General features: G+C 40.5%; 1 protein-coding gene across 1 annotated transcript in view; it reads left to right on the top strand.

The window, feature by feature from the left end:
- LPAR3 (lysophosphatidic acid receptor 3) overlaps nt 1–23,238 on the top strand; it is a 119,700-nt gene that overhangs the window by 32,042 nt on the left and 64,420 nt on the right. The window contains exon 2 of the mRNA XM_072648903.1: nt 1,926–2,682. Within this exon, the coding sequence (XP_072505004.1) occupies nt 1,947–2,682 (736 nt within the window). The 5' untranslated portion in view covers nt 1,926–1,946. The remainder of the gene's footprint in view (nt 1–1,925; nt 2,683–23,238) is intronic.

Below are 23,238 nucleotides of genomic sequence, written 5' to 3'. Positions count from 1 at the left end.
ATAATTGTTTAATTATTTTAGTTTGATGAATAGAAATGGCATCCTTTGGTTTTTTTGAGTAGTTGAGAAATATTAGCCTAAAAAATAAAAGCTGCCCCTTCAAGAGTTGTGTGCTATAGTGCTTACATGAGATAATATATATAAAGTGTTCTGCTTTTATGCATATATGGACACATGCACACATCCATGGTGTCTCAAAAGTCTTGGAGTGTGTACATATATCTATATCTATATTTGTAGATATATATGTACACTATGTCTACATAGATACATTCTATCTACATACGTTCATGTATACATATGTCCATATCTATGGTGTCCCAAAGGTCTCAGGGTTGAAGCTTTAAGAGCTTAAAACTGCCCTAAGACTTTTGGGACATGGTGTATACATGTCAATTAATAATATTATTGCTGTTGCTTTCATTATAATCTCTATAAGCAGACACTACTGTAAAACTTCCTGATCATTTTTACTGAAACATGCTTTCAAAGGTGTTGAGTTTTTGTTTCTTATGGGGAGGGTTAGGTTTGAAGATTAACTAAATGAAAAACATTGAGGTTTTATTCCATCATGTAATTACAAATTCTAAGGACCGCAATTTAAATGCTAAGATACATTTGAAAACGAGATTCCTTCAGCCCAGTTTCTGGGATGGACTTTGTTAGTTCTTAAGGCTTGCCGACACATGAAGCCTTGACGTATTTTTACTTTGGAAAACAGACCTGAGTTTAAGAGTAAATGTAAAATTAGAAATGTGCTTCTTCTATCTGAGTATGTAGAGTAACAGTGATAACTGGCATTTATATAGGTTAAAATACTTTATTTATAACAAACTCAGCAACTCTGGGAAGGTGTTTAGCTCTTCAGATGTGTTTAACTCTCCGTGACTTCATGGACTGTAGTATACCAGGCTTCTTCTCTCTTCCACTATTTCCTGAAGTCTGTGCAAGGTCATGTTCATTGTTTTCATGATACTGTCTATCCATTTTATCTTCTATCATCCCCTTTCCCTTTTGCCTTCAATTTTTCCCGACATCAGGGGCTTTTCCAATGATTCCCATCTTCTCATTATGTGGTCAGAGTATTTAAGTTTCAGTATTTGACCTTCCAGTGAATCGTCTAAATTAATTTCTTTCAGTATTGACTGATTTGCTCTCCTTGCTGCCCAAGGAACTCTAATAAGTCTTCTCCAGCACCACAATTCGAAAACATCGATTCGGTGGTGTTCATCTTTCCTTACAATCCAGCTCTCACAGCCATACGTTACTACTAGAAGAATCATGTCTTTGTCAGCAAGGTGATATCTCTGCTTTTTAGTATGCTGTCCAGTTTGCTTTGCTTTACTTCCAAGGAGCAAGCATCTTTTAATTTCATAGCTGCGGTTGCCATCTGCAGCAATCTTTAGCTCTCCTTAATTCCTTCTCAAAGTCATTGTAACTTGAGTTTATTTGTTGCACTTTTTAGCAGAATCATAAAAAGTTAGTATCTCTCCCTCTATCCAAAGGCATATAAATTGCCAAGGTAGACCTTTGCCTGGCATACAATAGGAATTTAGTAAATATTTTTTGTTTGACTGACCACTAGGTCTTTCCAACATAGAGTTGAAATGTATATATGCTTTCTCTCCCCATTAGAATGTGAGCTTTTTGAGAGCCAGGATTATCTCAATCAATTGATATCAAACCAGAAACATTTGTTAAGTACCTACTGTGTGCCAGGCACTGTGGTAAGCCCTGGGGATACAAAAAGAGGCAAAAGACAGCCTCTGCTTTCAAGGAACTTATTACAATTTAATCTTGCTCTTCTGTTTGTATCCTCCTTTGCACAAAATGTTCCATAAATGCTTTTTAATTTGTTTATTCATTTATTCATTTTTCTATATTGACATATTTGATTTTTTTTTTTTGCTCTGTTTACTTCCTAGGCTCTCCAGCCCTCTTCCATAATGAATGAGTGCCACTATGATAAACGCATGGACTTTTTCTATAACAGGAGCAACACTGACACTGTAGATGAATGGACGGGGATCAAGCTTGTGATTGTTCTCTGCGTTGGGACCTTCTTCTGTCTGTTTATCTTTATTTCTAATTCTCTGGTCATCGCAGCTGTGGTCAAGAACAGAAAGTTTCATTTCCCCTTCTACTACCTGCTGGCTAACCTCGCTGCTGCAGATTTCTTTGCTGGCATTGCCTATGTGTTCCTCATGTTCAACACTGGCCCTGTCTCCAAAACCTTGACCGTCAACCGTTGGTTTTTGCGCCAGGGGCTCCTGGATACCAGCTTGACAGCCTCCCTAACAAATCTGCTGGTTATTGCAGTGGAGAGACACATGTCCATTATGAGAATGAGAATCCATAGCAATCTAACCAAGAAGAGGGTGACCTTGCTGATCCTGCTCATCTGGGCAATTGCAATATTCATGGGGGCAGTCCCCACTCTTGGCTGGAACTGCCTGTGTGACATCTCTACTTGCTCCTCCTTGGCTCCCATTTATAGCAGGAGCTACCTCATTTTCTGGACAGTGTCCAACCTTGTGGCCTTCTTCATCATGGTGGTGGTGTACCTGCGTATCTACATGTATGTGAAGAGGAAAACCAACGTCTTGTCTCCGCACACAAGCGGGTCCATCAGTCGCCGGAGAACACCGATGAAGCTCATGAAGACCGTGATGACTGTCTTAGGTAAGAGAACAGGTCGAAGGCAAGTCTGCCATGACTAACTTATTGGGATAGGGAGTCCTGTGATGGAAGGCTTCTCTCTAAGTTACAGAAAGGCTGAACTTTCTGCCCACAAGTGAGATGTGCATACAAGCATCTGTTCTGTTGTTTCCCAGGACCTTAATATTCCATAATATGCAGGCCATTTCTCAAGATGGTAATGGTGACAGATACCAAGAATGGTCAAGGAGTTATTACAAAGACATTAATAATAACTTACATTTAAGTAGCACTATAAGGTTTTCAAAGCACTTTACGTACATTTTCTTACTTGATCCTTACAAAAACTTTGGTGAAGTAGGCACCATGAGTTGTTTTATACCCCTTTTACGGACAAAGAAACTGAGGCTTAGAAAGCTTAAGTGACTTGCCAAGTGTTATGTAGCCAGTTTATGGCTGAAGCTGGATTTGAACTCAGGTTTTCCTCATTCCAAGTCCAGAATTCTGTCCACTATTGTATTCTAGCAAAGCAAGTGCTTCCTAGAGAACCCATGGATTGTATGGAGTGGTGTATAGACCATAAAAGGAATGCTAAGAGGCAACTAGGTGGTGCAATGGATAGATCACTGGACCTGGAGTCAGAAAGACCTGAATTCGAATCCAGCTCCAGATACTTCCTAGCTGTGTGGCCATGGATGAGTCATTTAATGTCTGCCTGCTTCAATTTCTTCATCTCTAAAATGGCAGTAACGATACTACCTACCTCTCAGGGTTGTTGCACGAGAATAAAAGTGAGATGATATTGTAAAGCACTTTGAAAACTTTCAAATGCTACATAAAATGTTTGCTAGTATTATTATGTATGTTTTCTTTGGTATGCAGCTGGCATCATTTTGGAGTCAGAGACTTCAAAATATAATTGTAAAAACACTGCCCATTTAGCAGATGCTGATTCAGTTGGTGATTTATTCAGGCCTTTACTCTTTTCCTTGATCCAACTAAGATTCCTGGGCTCTAGTCCCAACTCTGCAAATAACTAGCCCTTCAACTTAGGTATGCCACTTTCCTCATCTGTAAAATAAAAGGATTGGTTATGGAAGATCTCTATTGCTATTTCTCATTAGAGCTTCTCATTATCCATTAGAAACAGCACCTGAACATGGATAGGAATAAAAGGATAAGATTAAAATTATTTCCGCTATGATTTTAGAAGATTTGTCTTTAGGGGGGATTGAGGTTTTTGTTTAAAAAGTGAGGTTTGGAGATGATTGGTTGATTTTAGATACTATTTAGCATAGATAATCAGTTCTGGGACCTAAGACAAGCATCGCAAAATGTTCCATAGGCTAGACCTAAGAGAGACCTGAGAGGAAAATCCCAGGATTTGAGGACCCTTGTGGGGAAAAATTTTGGATATTTCAGTAATGCTGGCTGTTGGAGGAGAGAACAACTTGGAACCTGATTGAAGGTGTAAAAACTCTTATCAGAATCCCTGAATTTTGGCATCCTGGGACAAAGTCCTAGCTGCCCCATCCTTGTTACAGCTTCATGGACAAGCAAGCATTGACTGTGGGTGATTTGTTTTCAAATATCCCATTTTTTCCTCTAACATTAAGTCTCATCATATTCAGTGAAGTAGAGATAGGTTAAACATAAAGGAGAATTAGAGATACGGGAATTAAAAGGCTTGTTAAACATTCCAAAGTTCCTTAATGGGGGAAAGCTTATCTCTATACTCAATTTCTCATTTAACTGAATCTGGGAAAGGAGAAAAAAAAGATCTCTAGTTCTTGGTGTGTGTTTTATTGGGGAAGGGACAGATCAGAATAAACAAGAAAGTTGGTGAATGAGATTAGAGAAGTTGTGGGATTGGAAGTCAGAGGAAGTAGGGAAAATTGGTTGATGATGGGAGAAGTCTGGTTTTTAGAGGAACAAGGAATTTTCTAGTGGTTGGACAGAGGGATCTGGCAAAGGATGGGTCATGAAAGAATGGAGGAAATGAAAGTGAGGAGCCATGTTGTCTGGCTCGTTCAGATTTCTCTCTCCTTTTCCAACTCCATAGGATCGTTCCAGGTGTTGTCAGAGCCCTCAAAGTCTGGCTAATCCAAACTTTGCAGGAACAAGGATATTGTCTACCAAACTATTATTTGCTGACATTTACTTAGTATCATGTAGCATTTGTAGTTTACAAAGTTCTTGTGGATATCATATCATTTGAATCTCACAATGAGGGAGACGTTATTAACATCGGAATTTTAGAGACATTTAGTAACTTGCCTATTTTTAACGAGCTGACACATTTTGGAGATGGGATTCAAGCCTCAATTTTTCAAGTCCAGCTTGATGTCTACCACACCATTCTGCTAGAACATGCTTTCATATGAGTCATCAACCATAAGGCCTTTGCTTGAAGATCATCCCTGAGGGGCAACCTCCTTACCCCCAATTCCCAAGGAAGCCCATGCCCCTGTACAGTAACTAATTATGGGAAGTTTGTTTTCTCATGTGACATTTGGCTCCTAGTTCTGCTCTCTGGGACTCTTCTCTGAAGGCCTTCAAGCTTATCAATGCCCTTCTTAAAAAGCACTACCCAGAACTCAATATGGTCCCAGTTGTGGTTGGACCAGAACAGAGATGATCACCTCTTCATGTAGCCCAAGATCATATTGGCTTTTTGGGGTATTGTATCTGCTGTCTGCCAAAACTTCTAGCTCTTTTCCGGATGAACTAGTCTCAAGATCTGCTTCTCTCTTATACTTGGGAAGCTGATTCTTTGAACCAAAATGTAAGACTTTACATTTAAAACTATTACTTTCATCTTGGGATCATAGACTGAGCAGTGGAAGGAACCCCAGAGGTTAGTTATAGTCTTATTGGATTTGGTCTTGTGGGAAGCCTATGAAGAGCTTTCAGAATTCTGATTCCTTCATCCAATTTGTTAGTTCTCCCTCCCGACTTTGAGTCATCTCTGCATTTTATGAGCATGACATCTATGCCTTTGTCTGAATCACTGATAAAAATGGAAAGCACTACAGGCCCAAGCTCCAATCCCTACGATTCTTCCCCAGGTACCTCCTTCCACATTGTAGTGCAACCATTAATGACTTTTCTTTGGAGTTGGCCATTTAGCCAGTTCCAAATAGCTTCACTAAGTGGTATTATCAGCTAATCAAGTCAACAAGCATTTATTAAGTGCCTATAGTGTGCCAGGCACTGTTTCCTCGTTAGATGGCTAGTTCCTTGAGAGCAAGAACTGTCTTTTGCCTTCCTTTGTATCATCAGTGCCTAGCATAGTTCCTCAAACATGGTAAGTGCTTAATAAATGCTAATTGACTGACTGATTGACTGCTAGAATGCAGAAAAGCAAATTAGGTTGAAAACTCCTTGAAGTCAGGGACTGTTTTTACTTTTTTATTTTTATGCTCAGTACAGACAAATATATGTATGTGTGTGTGTATATATGCATATATCTTATATCTTATACACACACCTATATATCTTATATATTCCATACATATATGTATATATATGGAGAGAGAGAGAGAGAGAGAGAGAGAGAGAGAGAGAGAGAGAGAGAGAGAGAGAGAGAGAGAGAGAAAGGATGTCACGCACAACTGAAAATGACTAGACAGCATACCTTATGTACATGCATGGGAGTGTGTGGGGGTGTGCATATATACAAGTATGTATGTATACTTTTATGTGGGTTTCCTGCAGAATGTAGGCTCTTAGCTAAGATTTGAAGGGAGACAAGGATTCAAGGTGTCCGAAATGCAAAGGGAAAGTGTTCCAGGTATCAGTCCCCATCTCTCCATCTTTACCAGAAGGCAAGCATATGAGACTTTGTGAAATACTTTGCTGAATCTAGGTAAAATTTGGCTATGGAATGCCCTTGAGTAGCTTAGAAATCCTTGGCATGACCTGTTTCTTTATTTCTTTTTTGGGGGGCAATCAGGGTTAAATGACTCGCCCAGGGTTGTGCAGCTAGTAAGTATCTGAGGCCAGATTTGAACTCTGGTTCTACTGACTTCAGAGCCTGTCCTCTATGCACTGTGCCACCTAGCTGCCCTGGCATGACCTGTTCTTGGTGAAGCCATGTTAGTCTTCAGATAATCACCTTCGTTTTGAGATGTTTGCTCACCATCACTTAAATAATGGACTCTAGAATTGTCCCAGGCAGCAAGTTTACTTTAATAGTTTGATCATTTTTAGATTCTACTTCATAACAAAGTAGAACAGACTCTAGCTCTAGAGTGAAAAGTCTTGGGTTTAAATCTTTTTCCTGTTGTTCATCTGTGTGATTTTGGGCAAGTCGCATAACTTTCCTGGGTCTTAGTTTCCTCACTTAAAATGAGACGATTAAATTAGGTGAACTCTAATGACCCTTCCAATTCTAAATTAGGATTCTGTGATTCTTTTGTTGAAAAAGTCAGGAGAACATTTGCCCTTCTCCAGCCCCTTGGTACCTTTTCCATTCTCTGACCTTTCAAAGATCACAGAGAGTGACTCAGCGATCATATCTGCCCCTTCTTTCAGTACCCTGGGATACAGTTTGTCTGGGCTTGTTAATTTGAACTCATCAAGTCATCTGGTTTCTCTTTTACTGTTTCCCTGAGTGTTGTAAGATCAAACCTATATGACTAAGAATTAGACCTGGGATTCTATTCCCAACACTCTCACTAATGAGCTGTGTGACCTTAAGGCTCAGTTTCTGCATCTGTAAAATGAGGGGGCTGAACAAGATCATTTCTTCTATCCTTTTCAGTTTCTAAACTCAATGTTTCTACTCCAGGCAATTAAAGAGAGTAGGTGGGAAATAAAATATGTCTGTGCATGATGTGTTACTGGGGAAGCCGCCAGCACAAGATGTCCAGCACTGTCAGAATATTCAAGACCTGTAGTTTCCAGTTGATGGTAGGTAGGAGTGGAGGGTCAGGCCTTGATCAAATTGAATAAAATGTTTACATTTGCTAAGAACAACCTACCTAGCATAATTTACTAATATTCCAAGGGTGCTGTGATCTCACCAATATGAGCATTCTCTTTAGTCAGGCAGATTTGACCCATTCATCATGTACAATTTTGTCTGTGTCCTCCAACACTAGTAGTCTACTCAATGTGTGTGGGGTCGTCTTCTAGTTATTTGGTGCCATCTTAGGAAGGCAAAATCCTTATGGGATTCCTGTCAGTCAACAAGTCCGTGAAATGTTCCAGGTACATTGGCTTGTAGCTGACTTTGATGCTGTTTTTGTCCTTGCTGTCTGACAACATTGCTGAAAACATCATGATCAAAAAACATGGGAACAAGCATATGGTCCAGTTTGACTCCATTGGTGACTGGGAAAGTTCCAGAGCATTTTCCCCATGCTAAGCATTGGGGATACAAAGGAGAGCAGAAAAGTTCCTGCCTGTAAGAGCTCACATTCTCTTCCTTATTTATTTTATATGTTCTGATTTCTATATGTTGTCTTACAAATTAGACTGTAAGTTCCTTGAAGGCAAGTCTGTTTTATGCTTTTTTATTTGTATGCCCAGCACTTAGCACATAAGAAACTCTTGTGGGTTGATTGATTAATTCTATTAGTAAATAGTACACCCAAGATACATTTAGTATAGCTGGAGGGCAACCTCAGGGAAGGCACTAACGGTGGAGTTTGGGGAGAGGGAGGAAATGGACAGATCACAAAAAGCTGCCTGTAGAAGGTGGCGGTTGACCTGATTCTCAAGAAAGAGGTCAAGAATTGAGGAGCAAAACAGGCAGAGACTTAGAAGAGAGAATGTCATGTGGCATTCAAGGAACAGCAGAGACACCAGCAAAGCTGGACCATAGATTGTGTGGAGAGGAGCAAAGCAGAGGAAGGTAAGAGGCTTTACATGCTAGGACTTTATTTTTTTAAATTTTATTATTTATTTATTGAAAATGTCCTTTTCTTTTTAAAATTTTGAGTTCCAAATTCTCTCTGCCCTCTCCCCTGCCACCAAGAAGACAAACAGTATGATATTAATTATATCATGCAAAGTGAAGTCATGCAAAACATTTCTACATTAGCCATATTTTTTTTAAAAGCAAGAAAAAATAAAGTGAGAAAACTACTTCAATTTGCATTCTGAGTTCATCACTTCTCTCTCTGGGGGTGACTTGCATTTTTTCATTGTGACAGTCTCTTTGTTTTCATAGAGGTCAAGAAGGATGAAAATTGAAAAAAGGCCATTAGATTGGATGATTAGGTAATTAGAATTCTTGGTAACCTAGGAGACGGAAGTTTCAGTTGAATGATGAGGTCTTACATAGTTCAAAATCAATAGTACAAGGGGGTGAACTGATTTTGTTTTAAACTCACTTTTTTTGGTTTTTAAACTTATTTTGTACTCACATAACTTCAAATACCCAAATGAAAGTTTTGCACTGATCTATCTCTTAATAAATTTCCTAGGTGCTCGTCATGAACCGTGGAACACCATTTCATTAGGAATGAAATAATCAACAATGGTGGTTACTGAATGTGAACATGAGTGGAGTATGTGGTAGATGTTTGGGGCATTAAAAACATTATAAACCATCTAGGGGATGGAATAAATCAGATCTAACAGGGTCCTTTAAAATTTGAAGATTCTTTGGTCTCTATGCCTCAAGAGATCACACTCTGACTGAAAAGACATGAAATAATTGAATTGGTGGTAGCTGTTGAGATCACCAAGTGAGATCGGGAAGGAATAGTTGGGTAGACAGAATCACTGAGCACAGATGGAGGCAAGAGAGTCCTGAAGCCAGATCCTGTCTCCTACATTTTCTAGGAGCAGAAGTCATTCTTTAGCTTTTCATTTCCTCATATGCGATATGGAACTAATAATAGTACTTATCTCACTGGGTGGAGTTTTAAAGTTCAAGTGTGATGGTGTCAGTTGAATGCACATTATGTAAATGTATGGCTCTCATGATTTTTTCAGACTGCGAAGCTGACACCGCTCTTTGTGAGAGTTGGGAGCCAATAGTCCAAGATAAATAGGTAGATAGAACATTTGTTAAGCATTTAACATGTTAATGTTAAGCATTTAAAATGTTCTAGGCATTGTACTAAGTTAAGTACCAGGGATGGCAAAGACTGAGCAAGCAAGACAATCCTTGATTCCCAGGAGCTTGCATTTTAATGAGGGGGAAGGGAGTTGGAAATCTAAGGTGGGGGTCTGTATAGTGGATTGGAGGCCCCTTTCAGGCTAGGATAATCCTGAAAAGTCACCAGTCAGGGGTGGAGTCCAAGGTTCCCTAATGGGAGGCAGATGGAAGAGATGGCAATCCTGGAGTGGTATGAATGAAGGAAGGAAAAAGCAATTATTAAGGGCCCACTTGCCTGGATCCCTGATATTTGTTGGGGGTAAAAATACTATCTAGACTTGCCATCAAGGAACTTATATTTCACTGGAGAATACTTCATAGATTGGGGAAGGGTGATGAGGGAGAGGCCAAAATTTTATCCCCACACAGGCTCTCTACTGTCTTCCTTATACAATAAGCACCTCTGTGGCACAGTGGATAGAGCTCTGTACCTAGACTCAAGAATACCTGAGTTCAAATCTAGGCTCAGAGAAAATCTGAGGCTGAAGAAAGTTATTCAAGCTCACACAGATAGTAAGTGTCTGAATCTGGATTTGAACTCGGGTCTTCTTCACTCCAGGTCTCACACTTTCTCCACTGTGGCACCAACTGGCTTAGGTCACTGTAGCTCAGGACTCCTGAACTCAGGTAATCCACCAACCTCAGCCTTCTCCAGTAGCAAAGGTTACAGGTGTTTACTGTCTTTCCCGGCCACTGTCCACTTTGCAGGGTTGCCCCTTGTCCATCCCCAAATGGGGACTGCCTCAGGAGGAAGCAGGTTTCATCTTATTAGAATTCTTCAGATGAAGACTGTATATGATCACTTTTTGGTATGTTTCAATGGGGATTCTTTTGGGGGATAAGAGTTGACTTCCAAGGTCCTTTCTAGCTCTGAAATTCTCTGATTCTCTCATAGAAGGAAATGCTGTGAAAAATCAGTCCAGACAAAGCAGCCTCTGAGGTTTCTTCCTTCTTGGACATCATGTGATTCTGGGAATATCCTTGTCTGAAAGTCAAGACCAAACACCTGACCTTGCCTTCCAGAGGTCAATTCAGTCACCATGAAGAGCCTTGCATTTTGATATCCTTTAGTTAAATAAATCAAGTCACAAAATACACAACTTGACCAAAGTGGAAACGCCTTCCTAATTGTAAAACACTGTGAACATGCTCACAGGGAAGTTTCTTGTTTCCATACCTGAAGTGGGAGGGACATGTTTCTATTTTGAAATGTTAAAGGAAAAAAAAAAAGGTTTGAAGAGAATTATGACCTGTGGATTTGGAAAAATAAAATCCACTTCATTTGCCCTCTCTATCTCTTCCCCCTTCCCCTTTTATAGGTAAAGGCTTATTATCTTAAGAGTGAAATATTTTAAAAAGAGAAACTTACTTTATAGACTTTCAGGACTTCAGATGATTTTAAAAAGTGATAAAAACAATGAAGGAGTTGGAATCTTCTTTTTCCTGTCTCCCCAACCAGCTTAATCTTGATTCCTTCTTATCTTTGTGGGGTAATAAGGAAAGGTTTCTGGCCCTGGAGTAGATGCCTTGAATTCAAATTTTACATAACACTGCCTATCAGAGGAAAGGAACCATCAGCCTTGAGGCCAGCTGTGGCTTTCTAGGTCCTTGGGTGCAGCCTTTTGACCACGTCCAAGTTTTATAGAACAAATCCTTTTATTAAGGGGATTTGTTCTGAGAAATTTAGATTCAGTCAGAGGGCCGCATTTGAGGACTTAGGGGGCCACATGTGGTCTGGAGGCCGCAGGTTCCCCACCCCTGTGTTAGGGAGTTGTTTGGGGGACTCGAGGTCACATATCCAATATACATCAGAGATTTTTGCCAGCACCACAGCCAACTCTATGGCTCTAGTACTCCATGCTATTTCTAATTAATGAAAAGGGTGCCCCAAATTTCCATAATGCCTCTTTAAAGCATATTAGCATTCACAATCACATTGATCCTCTCAGTGATCCTGTAAGGTAGATATATCATCTGTTATTTTACAAATGAGGAAACTGAGGCCCAGAGAATCTAAGCAGTTGGACTAATCAGTAACAGAGCAAACATTTAAAATGCAGTCTGATTGGGGGATGCTTGTTTCTGTGAGGAAGTAGAACCTCCTCCCTTGCTTGCAGCAACTCCAATATGTCCTCAGGGCTATTGAGTGTTTTTTAAGTAGAAGGCTCTGATGTCTTCTCTTCTCTGCATGAATATTCTCTGCATAACTGCGTCATGCAGCTCTTCCTCCAGTGGATCTGAAGAGCCCCATTCTGTATTCAAGAAAAATTCCTACTTTAGCCTTATTTGATCCCTGGGAATATGATTAGCCACTTTGGTGCTAAAGGCTGCAGTCCCACTGTTTTTCTACTGAGAAATGTAGAATTTGGGTCACCCCTACAATGTGCCAGGCATTGCATTAGATCATTCAGTCCATAAACATCTGTTAAGTACCTACTATGTGCCAGACACTGTGGGGATACAAAAAAAAAGTGAAAGACAGTTCTTAGTCTTGAGAAGCTCTCACTCAAATGGGAGAAACAATACACAAACAAAATATAAAAAGAACAAATAAAAGCCTGAGCTCAAGGAGTTTATAATTCCAAGTGTATTGAGGTTTTCTTAGCAAAAATACTAGAGTAGTTTGCCACTTCCTTCTCCAGTTCATTTTATAGATGAGAAACTGAGGCAAAGAGGGACCCAAGGTTACACAGCCAGTAAGTGTCTGAGGCCAGATTTAAACTCAGGAATATGAGTCTTCCTGACTCCAGGCCTGGCACTCTCTCCACAGAGCCATCTAGCTGCCCATTATAGGTACCTAATAAATGGTGAATGAATTAAATTCAATTGGATTCAACTTTGCTTGCTAGAGAGGGTACAGGCTTTCACTTTCCCTCTATTCCCTGAAAGCAGTTCCTATCTCTTCTTTAGTTTATTAAAAAAAAAAAAATTAGAGTTTTACTACTAAACATTATATGGATACATACAAGGGGTTTAGTTAAGAAACAAAGGAATCTTAATAGTTCATCCTGATCCTATGTGCACGGAAAATATTTTGGTAACTCTGTTTCAAGCCTATTGGCTTCCTTTGTAATCCACTGTGTTTTATTTTTTGCATTTAAATACATTCTTCTGAGAAGGGATCTTTAGGACTCCAGAACACAAAAATGGTTAAGAATCCCAGAACTAGATACTTTTTGTGTCAATTTCCCTTTCTTTGACTCATCAAGGACTTATGTAGAAAAGGGTTGGCCTTGGTCAAGAGAAAGGACACATCATTATCAGAGACTGGAACAAAGGAGGAGAGGATGGAGGATCAATTCCTCTACTTTTGGAGATAAAGAAAAAAGAGAAGAGGGAGGTCATGGAGAATGGCCTCTCTTTTATTCACTAAAGTAAGAGGTGAGGTCAACAGAGAGAGAGATTGGAAGGTTTGAGGAGAAGGGAAGCTTTGGAGCAGCCTCTATGAGGTAGGAAATCAACTGGGGAGGAGGAAAAGGATTGATTTTTATAGGAGGGCCTAGATTTTGTAGTGGACCCAGATGGTTTGTGTGACTGTTTCTGGAGGAACAGAGTGGCCACACTCTGAGTAGGTATGGAGGGAGGGGGATGATGGGAGGCATCCAGAGGTAGGGTTTGGAAGGGCATGGACAGTGATAGAATGAGAGTTTTGAGAACAGTACAGTGTGGAATGGAGCTAGTTAACTGTAGATTCAGTGGGGAAGGGACAAAAGTGAAGCCAGAGCAGCAGTAAAGTTTGAGAAAGTATTGAAAGAACATCTTGACTTGTCCCTGGGTTCCATGTTCTCTGGAGACTAAGATTTGGGGCTAGATCCCATTCCCTGGACCTCAAGTGGCCATCCTTATAGGATCCAAAGCTATAAGAGACCCTGGAGCACCTAATTCTACCCCCTTCCTCCTTGTTGACCTGAGACTCAGGTCAGAGGCAGGATATGAACCTAGGTTTTCTGATTCCAGAGTCCGTGCCCTTTTCAGTGAATCAAAATGGCCTAGCACAGGTTTCTTCTCTCTTCTAACCCTCCAATTACCCAAGAAAACTCGTTTCCTTCTGTTTGAAAGTTATAGCCCTCTGTGGACTTCTCCTGGCTACCAGCTCATTGGCACTGATGCAAGAGCTAATGTAACTGACACTGTGGGGCCGGTGAGCATTTGGCTCTTTGGTGCTTAATAAATGCTTTATTGATTAATAGATTGATCGATCCACCAACCCAGCTGTCTGTTCCACCTGTTCTGGGACTGAGGAGTTATCCTTAGAAGCCCTTTCCTCTCTGCAAGGATGTGGTTTGCCAGGTTTCTTCTTCAGAAGAGACCTGAAACAGAAAAACTAATGCTTTCAACACACACAGGGAATATTAATGAAATATGCTCTTCCAGCTTCCCTTACCTCACCCCAATTCATACCAGTTAGGGCAGGTCATGGAACCACAGATAGAGAGTCATTGGAATTGGAGTCAGGGCCAATATGGACAATTCAGTTCGTTTCTTTTTAATTCAGTTAATTTCAGTTCTGCAGACTGCCTATTATGTGCCATAGTGAGAGACAGCCCTGGTATAGTATATAGAAAGCTGGCCTTGTAGCTAGGTGACTCTGAATTCAAATCTAGCCCTTGATATATCCTGGCTATGCGACCCTGGACCAGCAACTTAATTCCTCTATGTTCAAGGATACTCTAAAACAATGAATTTCAGTGAAGGTGCTGACCTACATTGGCAGAGAAAATTTCAATTCCAAGAATTCCCATGAAATCATAGGTTCAGTTCCTTTACCTAATCCTGTGTATCAGGCACAGGGGATATGGGGAAAACAAAGACAGACCCTGCCTTCTAGGAGTTTACTTTTGGTGAGGAAGTAGGGAGATACTACATAGCTTATCTATCTCTCAATCTCTCTATCATTCTACCAGTATTTAGCTTCTATTTCTATCTCTTTATTTCTATCTATTTCTTCTATTTATCTTTGTATCTAGCTCTATATGTCAAACTATATTTATCTATTAATCCACATCTGTCTATATCATTCTATATCATTTATCTCTATCTTTACCTCTCCATATCTATTTCTCTATCTGTCTATCTATCCATCCACCCATCTATCTATAGTGCTTTATAGCTAACCATGTACTTTTAGATTATCTCATTAGATCCTTACAATGACCTTGTAAGGTGACTATTGTTATTATGCTAATTTTATAGGTAAGGCAACTGAGGCAGGTAGAGTATAACTGACTTGCCCTGGTTCACCTAGATAATGAATGTCTGAAGAGGAATTCAAGATTAGATCTTTTTGACTTCCACATGCAGCAGACTTGATGCATTTCACCACAGTCTTTCTAACGTACATAAATAAACATGGCACCAGAGAGTGAGGGAGGTCTTAATGAAGCCTTCACTGACGAGATTATGCCTGAATTGAGGATTGAAGAAATAAGGATTCTGAGAAGGACATCTGAGGAAGGGATATCATTTTCAGGCACTGGAGACAAACCTGAGTGAAGGTACTTAGATAAGAGTGGGAAGTTTGAGTTCAGGGAATAGCTAGCCATTCTTTTTGACAGGCACGTAGAGGCTGTGAAGGGAAACAGTATGACATAAGGCTGAAAAGGAAAGTTGATGCCAAATTGTGGAGTGGATACCTGGCCCCAAAGAAGCTGACCAAACTTCCTTTGCACAGGCCATCCAACAAAGCTGTCAAGTCTTAAATACCAAGGACTCGAGCCAGACCAGCATCAATGATCTAATCTAGGGAAAAAGACTGCATTTCATTGCCAGTCCAATAAATTACCCCATTTCCCCTGAAATCCGTTTAATGAATCCTCTTAGTGATAGATAGTCTCTGCATTAATAATTCAATTCACTCTTGGAGCACTTAGGAATAAAACATCACAAGTAAAGACACTGGCCGCTTATGCAGTAGCATTAGCATAGAATAATGTGGCCATAAAAATATACAAACATATCAGTAGCACTTTCTTTATAAGAAATTATACTTTAGTATTTGAAAGAGCCTCAGTTTCATCTGCCTTGGTGAGGATACTCCTTCCATCAGCACAGATCAGTTTCTCTCCGACTAGGTAGATATTTGCTATAATCAAGGGGGAGAGGCGAGAAGAGAAAGAGCTCTGTGGCCATCTTCATGATGAACTTTTCAGAACAGAACTAATCTGGCCCTTGAATGACTGGTAAATGGTGACTTTAGTGGCCTCTCTGAAGATAGAATTCCCCCATTCCTTATATCTTAAGAACTCTCCAGAGTTCTTGCTATAGTCTTGCCCACTCTTCCCCTGGAGAGAAGACCTGTATCCACCAATTGACATGGAAGTGACCATCCTAGATAGGCCTGTCTCCCAACATCTTTGATGATCACTGGACAACATCTGTGGACCAGTGGTACAAGGGAAAAGATAATTGAGTTTGGGGGTTATAGGACCTGAGTTCAAATGCTACCATTTACTACTCATATGCCCTTGGATCACCTCATTTCTCTGACACTTATTTCACTCTTCTGTAGAATGATGAATCTGGACTAGAAGGCATTGAACACTCCTTCCAGTTCTCACACTATGATTCTGTGGCCATTTCCCTTTTCACTGGTGCAATATTATTGTGGAGACCTGCATGGGTGATTGACTCTTCAGTGATCACTACCAAAAACTTGATGTGGAAAGAGCCAGCATGGTGTAGTGCTTATAGATGTCAAACTCAAAGCACTATGCTCAGTACTGGGGCTACAGAGACAAAAATGAAAGCAATCCAGCCCTCAAAAAACACTCCACCTGGGGGAGCCAGTCCTATTTATAGCCTTACAGAGTTGATTCAAGAGAGAAAATCTGCCTGGGTGTCTGGTTGGGGTCTCTTCATCCAAGGACAGTGGAGATGGAGGGGCCTTGGCATGAATAAGTCCTACTGTGAAAAATGGCATTTATTATGTTGGAAATGACAGGTATAAGGTGAATGCATGTGGCTTCTCTTTATGTGGTTCAGTGCCTACCAAGGAAAATAGCTATAATGCTGAATTACCCACAGGTTTCTATAAAGAACCATTCAATCAGTAGCAACAAACAAGAGCCTGTAGCTTTAAATCTGTGCTCCCTCCCCCCCATGGGGTTGGGCAGGTAGGTAGGCAAGACTTTGGCTATGCCAGATGAAGTCTTGCTTGGGGTGTAGATTGGACTGGATGGTTTCTGAGGTCCTTTCCAACCATGACATTCTTTGGTTCTGTGATTATTTTGATGAGTTTCAGGAAAGGGAAAATTGGGAGGTTAAAGTGATTTATTCTATGTCGAAATCAAGTCCATTGACATTGGCCAAGGACTCTACCAGTGAAATCAATTGATTAGTGCCTTACTCAGAGTGGGTGCTTAATAAGTGTTTGTTGACTGTGTGACTAGAGACACTTCCTTTATGTATGTCTTGTATGATGGGGGAGAAGCAGTGGTACGAGGGAGGAAGAAGGAAGGGTGCCTGGACTGAAGATCAATTTACAGTCAGCTGGAGTTGCCTCAGGGGCACTGAAAGGTTGTGACTTGTACAGAGTTACGCAGGTAGTATATATCAGAAGCAGAATATGAGCCTAGCTCTTTCAGACTTAGCCATACTATCAGCATGCATGTGAGAAGCACGAAGGCAAGTGCCCAGTTCAAAAGGTAAGATCATTGAATCATTGATTTAGACTCAAAAGAGACTCATGAGGGCATCTAGTCAATCAGTCAGTCAATGAGCATTTATTAAGTGCCTGAGATGTTCTAGACACTGTGCTAAATAAGCTCTAGGATGTTAAAAAGAGAGTAAGAGACAGTCCATGCCCTAAAGGACCTATCCATCTACTGGAGAAAACAACATACAAATGTATATAATCTATATACAAGATAAATAAGAAATATTTAATAGAGGGAAGGCACTAGAATTAGGAAAGGCTTGCTGTAGAAGGTAGGGTTTTAGATGAGACTTAGGGAAGTCAAGGAGATCAGTAGGCAGAGATGAGTAAGCAGAGAATTCCAGGCATGGGGGACAGCTAGAGAAAATGCCTAGAGCTGAGAGAGGCAGTGTCTTGTTTGTGGAATAGCAGAGACCAGTGTTGCTGAATCAAAGAGTATGTGAAAGATAGAAGGTGTAAGACAACTGGAAAGGTAGAGGTGGGGTAGGTTGTGAAGAGCTTTGAATGCTCTGAAAGACAATTTTGTATTTGATTCTGGAGGTGATAGGAAATCATTAGAGTTTAGTGAGTAGTGTGTGTGTGTGTGTGTGTGTGTGTGTGTGTGTGTGTGTATGAGAGAGAGAGGCAGACAGACAGACAGAAGATCAGACCTGTGCTTTAGAAAAATCATTTTGATGGGTGGAGGATGCATTGAAGTGGGGAGAGGCTTGAAGCAGGAAGACCCAATAGCAATAATTTGCAGTAATCCAAGTGTGAGGAGATGAGGGAGGAGGGTCTGCATCAGAGTGGTTGCAGTATCAGAGGGGAGGAAAGGGTATATTCTAGATGTGCTGTAAAGATGAAATCGACAGACCTTGGAAACAGGTTGTCTATAGGAGGTGCATCACAAACCTAGGGGACTGGGAGGAGGATGGTGACATCTTTGACAATAATAGGAACATGTGGAAGGGGGAAGGGTTTGGGGAAAAGATTCCATTTTGGACATGTTAAGTTTAAGATGTCTATTGGATATCCAGTTTGAGATGGCTGAAAGGCAATTACTAGACCAAAGTCTAGCAGACAGAGGGTAAGGCTTCATAGTCATGTTTGAGAATGACCAGCAGAGAGATGATAAGTAAATCTATGGGAGCTGGAGAGGTCTCTAAGTGAAGTAGTTTAGAGGGAGAAGAGAAGAGGACCATGGACAGAAGCCTGCAGGACACCCTGAATGAAGATCCAACAAAATAGATGGAGAAGAAGCAGTCTGATAGGTAAGAGAAGAACCAGGAGAAAGTGAAAACCTAGAGAGAAGAGTGTCAGGGAAAATAGAGTGATAATGCCAGAGGCTACAGAGAGGTCAAGAGGAATGAAGACTGAGAAAAACCATTTGATTTGGCAATTAGGAGATCAACTTTATTTTTTCCAATTTTAATTTTTTTCAATGAACAAGCATTTATTTTCTTTCCCTCCCACTTCTACCTCCTTTGAAAAAGAGAAATAAAGGAAAATAGTCCTTGTAACAAACGTAAGCAAGCAAAGCAAAATGTTGTGTTGGACTTAGCCAATAAATTCATCTCATTTTGTATCTTGTATCTTTCATCTTGCCATTAGGAGACATGTTGCTTGCTCTGTATTGGTCCTCTGCAATTTTTAGGTTATTGCACTAATCGGAGATTTTTGTTTATCTTTACAGTGTTGTTAATGGATAAATTGTTTTCTTGGTTCCACTCAGTTCATCTGGTCTTCCTAGATTTTTTTTAAACCGTCTTTTATATTATTTCTCATGGCATAATAATTTTCCATTAGACTTCAGTTTTTCATCCATTCCTTCAGTTGATAGGTTGTTTCCAGTTTTTGTCACTACAGAGAGAGGTGTTCAAAATATTTTTGGTACGTATGGGTTCCTTACCTATTACTTTGATCTAGTTGGAGTATAGGTTTAGTAGTGTTATTGTGGGTCAGCTGGTAGGGACAGTTAAATGCTTTTGGGCATAGTTCCAAATGATTTTCCGTAATGGCTGGACTGATTCACAGATCTACCAGAGGTCCATGCCTTTGTTTTTATAGATAAGGCCCAGAGAGAGGAAATGAGTTATCCTTTGTCTTGCCCAAGGTCATAAGGAGAGCAAGCAGCAGAACCAGCCAGAATTTGAACCTTAGGGCCCTGGACTCCAAATCTAGCTCTCTGCCTCCTACACCACACTTGCCCTTAGGTGCCCTTCAGAAAACTCCGAAAATGTTTGAACTTGGCTACTGGGTGCTATGGAAACCAACCCAAGACCCTGGAACTCTTAAGGATCAGGCTTTCTTGGGCTTGGTACAAACTGTGCTTGCTTCCGTAGAGTCCTTAATAATCAAATGGCACTTAAGATGTTTAAAAACGAGGAGTGTGGGCTGTGAGCTCAGCCATCCAAAGGCTTGAGAGCAAGCAGGCAAGCTCTCATGACTGCTAATACTGATAGCCTTATCAGACAAAGAATGCCTGATTCCTCTCGCTCCTTGCCAATCTGTCCGAGTCCGGAGATTTGGTACATTTAGTACAATAGCGTTGAGTCCATTTCTCTTGAAGCGGCTCATAGAAGAAGAAGATCCTTTGTTTGAGACACTGTCTATTTAATTCCTGAGAGAGCAGCTTTCTGGGGGAAGGAGGCATTTCTCTCCAGGACAAGATGTTTACGACTAAGTGCAAAAAGTGTAATTATTTCCATTTTGCTGCCCCACCCCCCTCCAAGGACACTGTTTACAGTCTTTCTCTTTCACTTGCTGAGGGGGAACTGAGGAGAAGGGAATGTTGGGAGGGGAGAAAGTAGCAGTATTGATAAGAATTAAATATCTGATCATAGGAGGCCAAGCCATTTTAGAACTATTTATGATTTCTGTTCTCCTGCTGGCCCTAACCACTGTTTCCCTTCTATATCACTTGAGGTAAAAATTCTCTGAGGGTCCAATTGATTAGTTACTGCTGTCAATCACTGAATCAATGACCCAGAGATAGCTATCTGCAGAGTTTATTTATTCTTGGAGCATAGACCCCTCTTTAGGGGAAAAAGTAAGTCAGAGAGCCCAGAGCATCAATCAATCAACATTTATTAAGCACCTACTATGTGTTAGGCACTGTGGGGATTAAAAAAAAGGGGGGGCAAAAGATAGTTCCTGCTTTCAAGGACCTTACACTATAATGGAAGAGACAACATGTACACAAATATATACAAACAAGCTATATACAGGATAAATAGGAAATAATTAACAGAGGAAAGGCACTAAAATTAAGAAGGGTTGGGAAAGACTTTCCATAAGATGAGATGTTAGTTGGGACTTGAAGTAAGCCAGGGAAGTCAATAGATGGAGTTGAGGAGGGAGAACATTCTAGGCACGGGCTACAATCAGAGACAATGCCTGGAAATGAGATGTGGAGTGTCTTGTTTGTGGAAGAGTAGAAGGTCAGTGCTACTGGATTGAACAGTACATGGTAGGAAGCAAGACTAGGAAAGTAGAAGGGGGCAAAGTTATGAAGGTCTTTGAATGCCAAATAGAATTTTGTAATAGTTTCTGGGAGTGAGGGGAAGCCCCTGGAGTTTACTGAGTAGAGGGGTGATGTGATCAGATTTATATGTTAGAAAAATCTCTTTGGTGGCTAAATGGAGGTTGGATTGGAGTGGGGAGAGACTTGAGGCAGGCTGACTCACCAGCAGGCCATTGCAGTAGTCTAGGCATGAGGTAAGAATAACCTGTACTAGAGGGATGGTGGTGTCAGAGCAGAGAATGGGGTGTTTGGGGAGATATTGCAAAGGTGAAATTGATAGGCTTTGGCAATAAATTGGGTGTGTAGGGTGAGAAGAGTGAGGAGTCCAGGATGATTCCTAGGTTTTGAGCATGAGGGACTGGAAAGATAGTGTTGCATACTACAGTGATAGGGAAGGTGGGGTACAATTTGGGGGCAAAGATGAGTTCTGTTTTGTATGCACTTAGTTTAAGATATCTACTAGAAATCTAGCTCAGTATCTGAAAGACCTTTGGAGATGCTGAACTGGAGGTCAGCAGTGAGATTGGCACAGAATTGGTAGACTTGAGAATCATCACCATAGATATGGTAGTTAAATCTTTGGGAGCTGGGGAGATCACCAAGTGAAATGGTACTGAGGGAGAAGAGAAGGACAGATTCCTGAGGGGCACTTCCAGTGATCTGAATGAGAATTCAGCAAAGGAGACTAAGAAGGAGTGGTTAGATAGGTAGGATGAAAACAAGGAAAGAGTGGTGAAAAAAGTATCAGGGGGGAGAGGTTGATTGGCAGGGTCAAAGGCTGCAGAGAAGTCGAGAATGAGAATTGAGAAAAGGACATTGGATTTGGCAACTAAGAGGTCACTGGTAACTTTGGAGAGAACAGATTCAGTGGAATAAGGTCAGAAACCATATTGGAAGGGGTTCAGAAAAGAGTAAGAGGAGAGAAAATGGAAAACATCTGGTGTAAATGTCCTTTTTGAGGAGCTGGACCACAAAGGGCAGAAGGGGAATATAGGCTGATAGTCAGCAGGGATGGTACAATCAGGGGAGGGTTTTTTAAAGGATGAGGGAGACATGGGCATGTTTGTAGGCAGTAGGGAACCTTGTATAAAATGTGAATCAATAAGCGTCATAGAAACAAGGAATTTTATAGAGAGCAGGAGGGGAAGATAAGGGTAGACATGTCTGGGAACAAGTCACAGAAGAGAGAAGATAATGATACCTGCCAGCTTGTCAAAACAGGAGTCATGGTTTCTTTCCCAGCCTTGATTCTGCCTGAGTTGTGACCTTCTGGGCTTCCAGGAACAATGTCTGGAAGCTCAAAATAGGGACTGGGGTCTGAGATTCTTTCCTATCACATCTTTCCTCCTTATCACAGTGGCAATAAGACTTCTGAGCCAGAAATTCTTTCTATGTGTGGTTTTCCCATTTGGTCAAAGATCACCTATGTCCATCTCCAAACACATTCTTCTTGGGATATCCTTTTCTTCTTGGGATAACTTAATATAAGTTTTCTAGCAGTCATTTCCATAGGCAGATATAAGTATTTGAAAACACTGAGTATCACAATAAAACAAAATTAATACAATAATTATTTGTAGGGTTTTTCAGAACTTCCTTAACCAACCCCAAATGTCCCAGTCTCTGTGGCATATTTGTGTTAAATGATGTTAAACTCTTTGTGTTTAATATCTCCTGTCCTTTCCCTAATTTTCCAATACAATTTAGGTACTTACAAATACTAAGGGTCTGGTCAAACACAAAGGGCAACAATTTAGTCAATGTCCACTTAAAAAGCAGATTTCTTATTCTGTTGTCTTGGGTTTAGATGTCTGTGTCATGAAGTCATCTGCTTCTGGGAAACATCTTTCCATAGAAAATCTGTGTTCTTGACCACTGTATTCAAATTGTCCAATGTGATCCACTGAAACTAAGAGACATGCATCCCTAAATCAGTATATCAGTGTCTTTATAACTGTTAACAGTACCTGGAATGGGCCTTATTTCTAGGGCATATTTATAGAGGGATTCCTTCCATCAGATCAACTTTCCAGGTTCCAGGTCACTTATGGAGGTTTCCTCGTTAATCGCTACTTAAATCTGCTAGCAAAAAGACTTAGTATAATTTGGTAGGGCCTTACCAAATCTAAACACGCTGGCCTTTCAGTAATTAGCTCTTCTGGTGAAAGCCATGTCAAACCTTTTGGAGTTAACCTTATAAACCCCAGAGCTATAGAGAGAATATCAAATTAAGCTATCTGTAACTCATCTGAAAGTTGAATGAAACATTTGCAAGCTAACCACCTTCAGTCATCATTTTACTTCTCTAGT

This window comes from Notamacropus eugenii, chromosome 2, assembly GCF_028372415.1.
Source record: "Notamacropus eugenii isolate mMacEug1 chromosome 2, mMacEug1.pri_v2, whole genome shotgun sequence".
In the NCBI taxonomy this organism is placed as follows: Eukaryota; Metazoa; Chordata; class Mammalia; order Diprotodontia; family Macropodidae; genus Notamacropus; species Notamacropus eugenii.
Note: the sequence above shows the minus strand (reverse complement) of the source record. Positions and strands in the feature narration are given on the sequence as shown.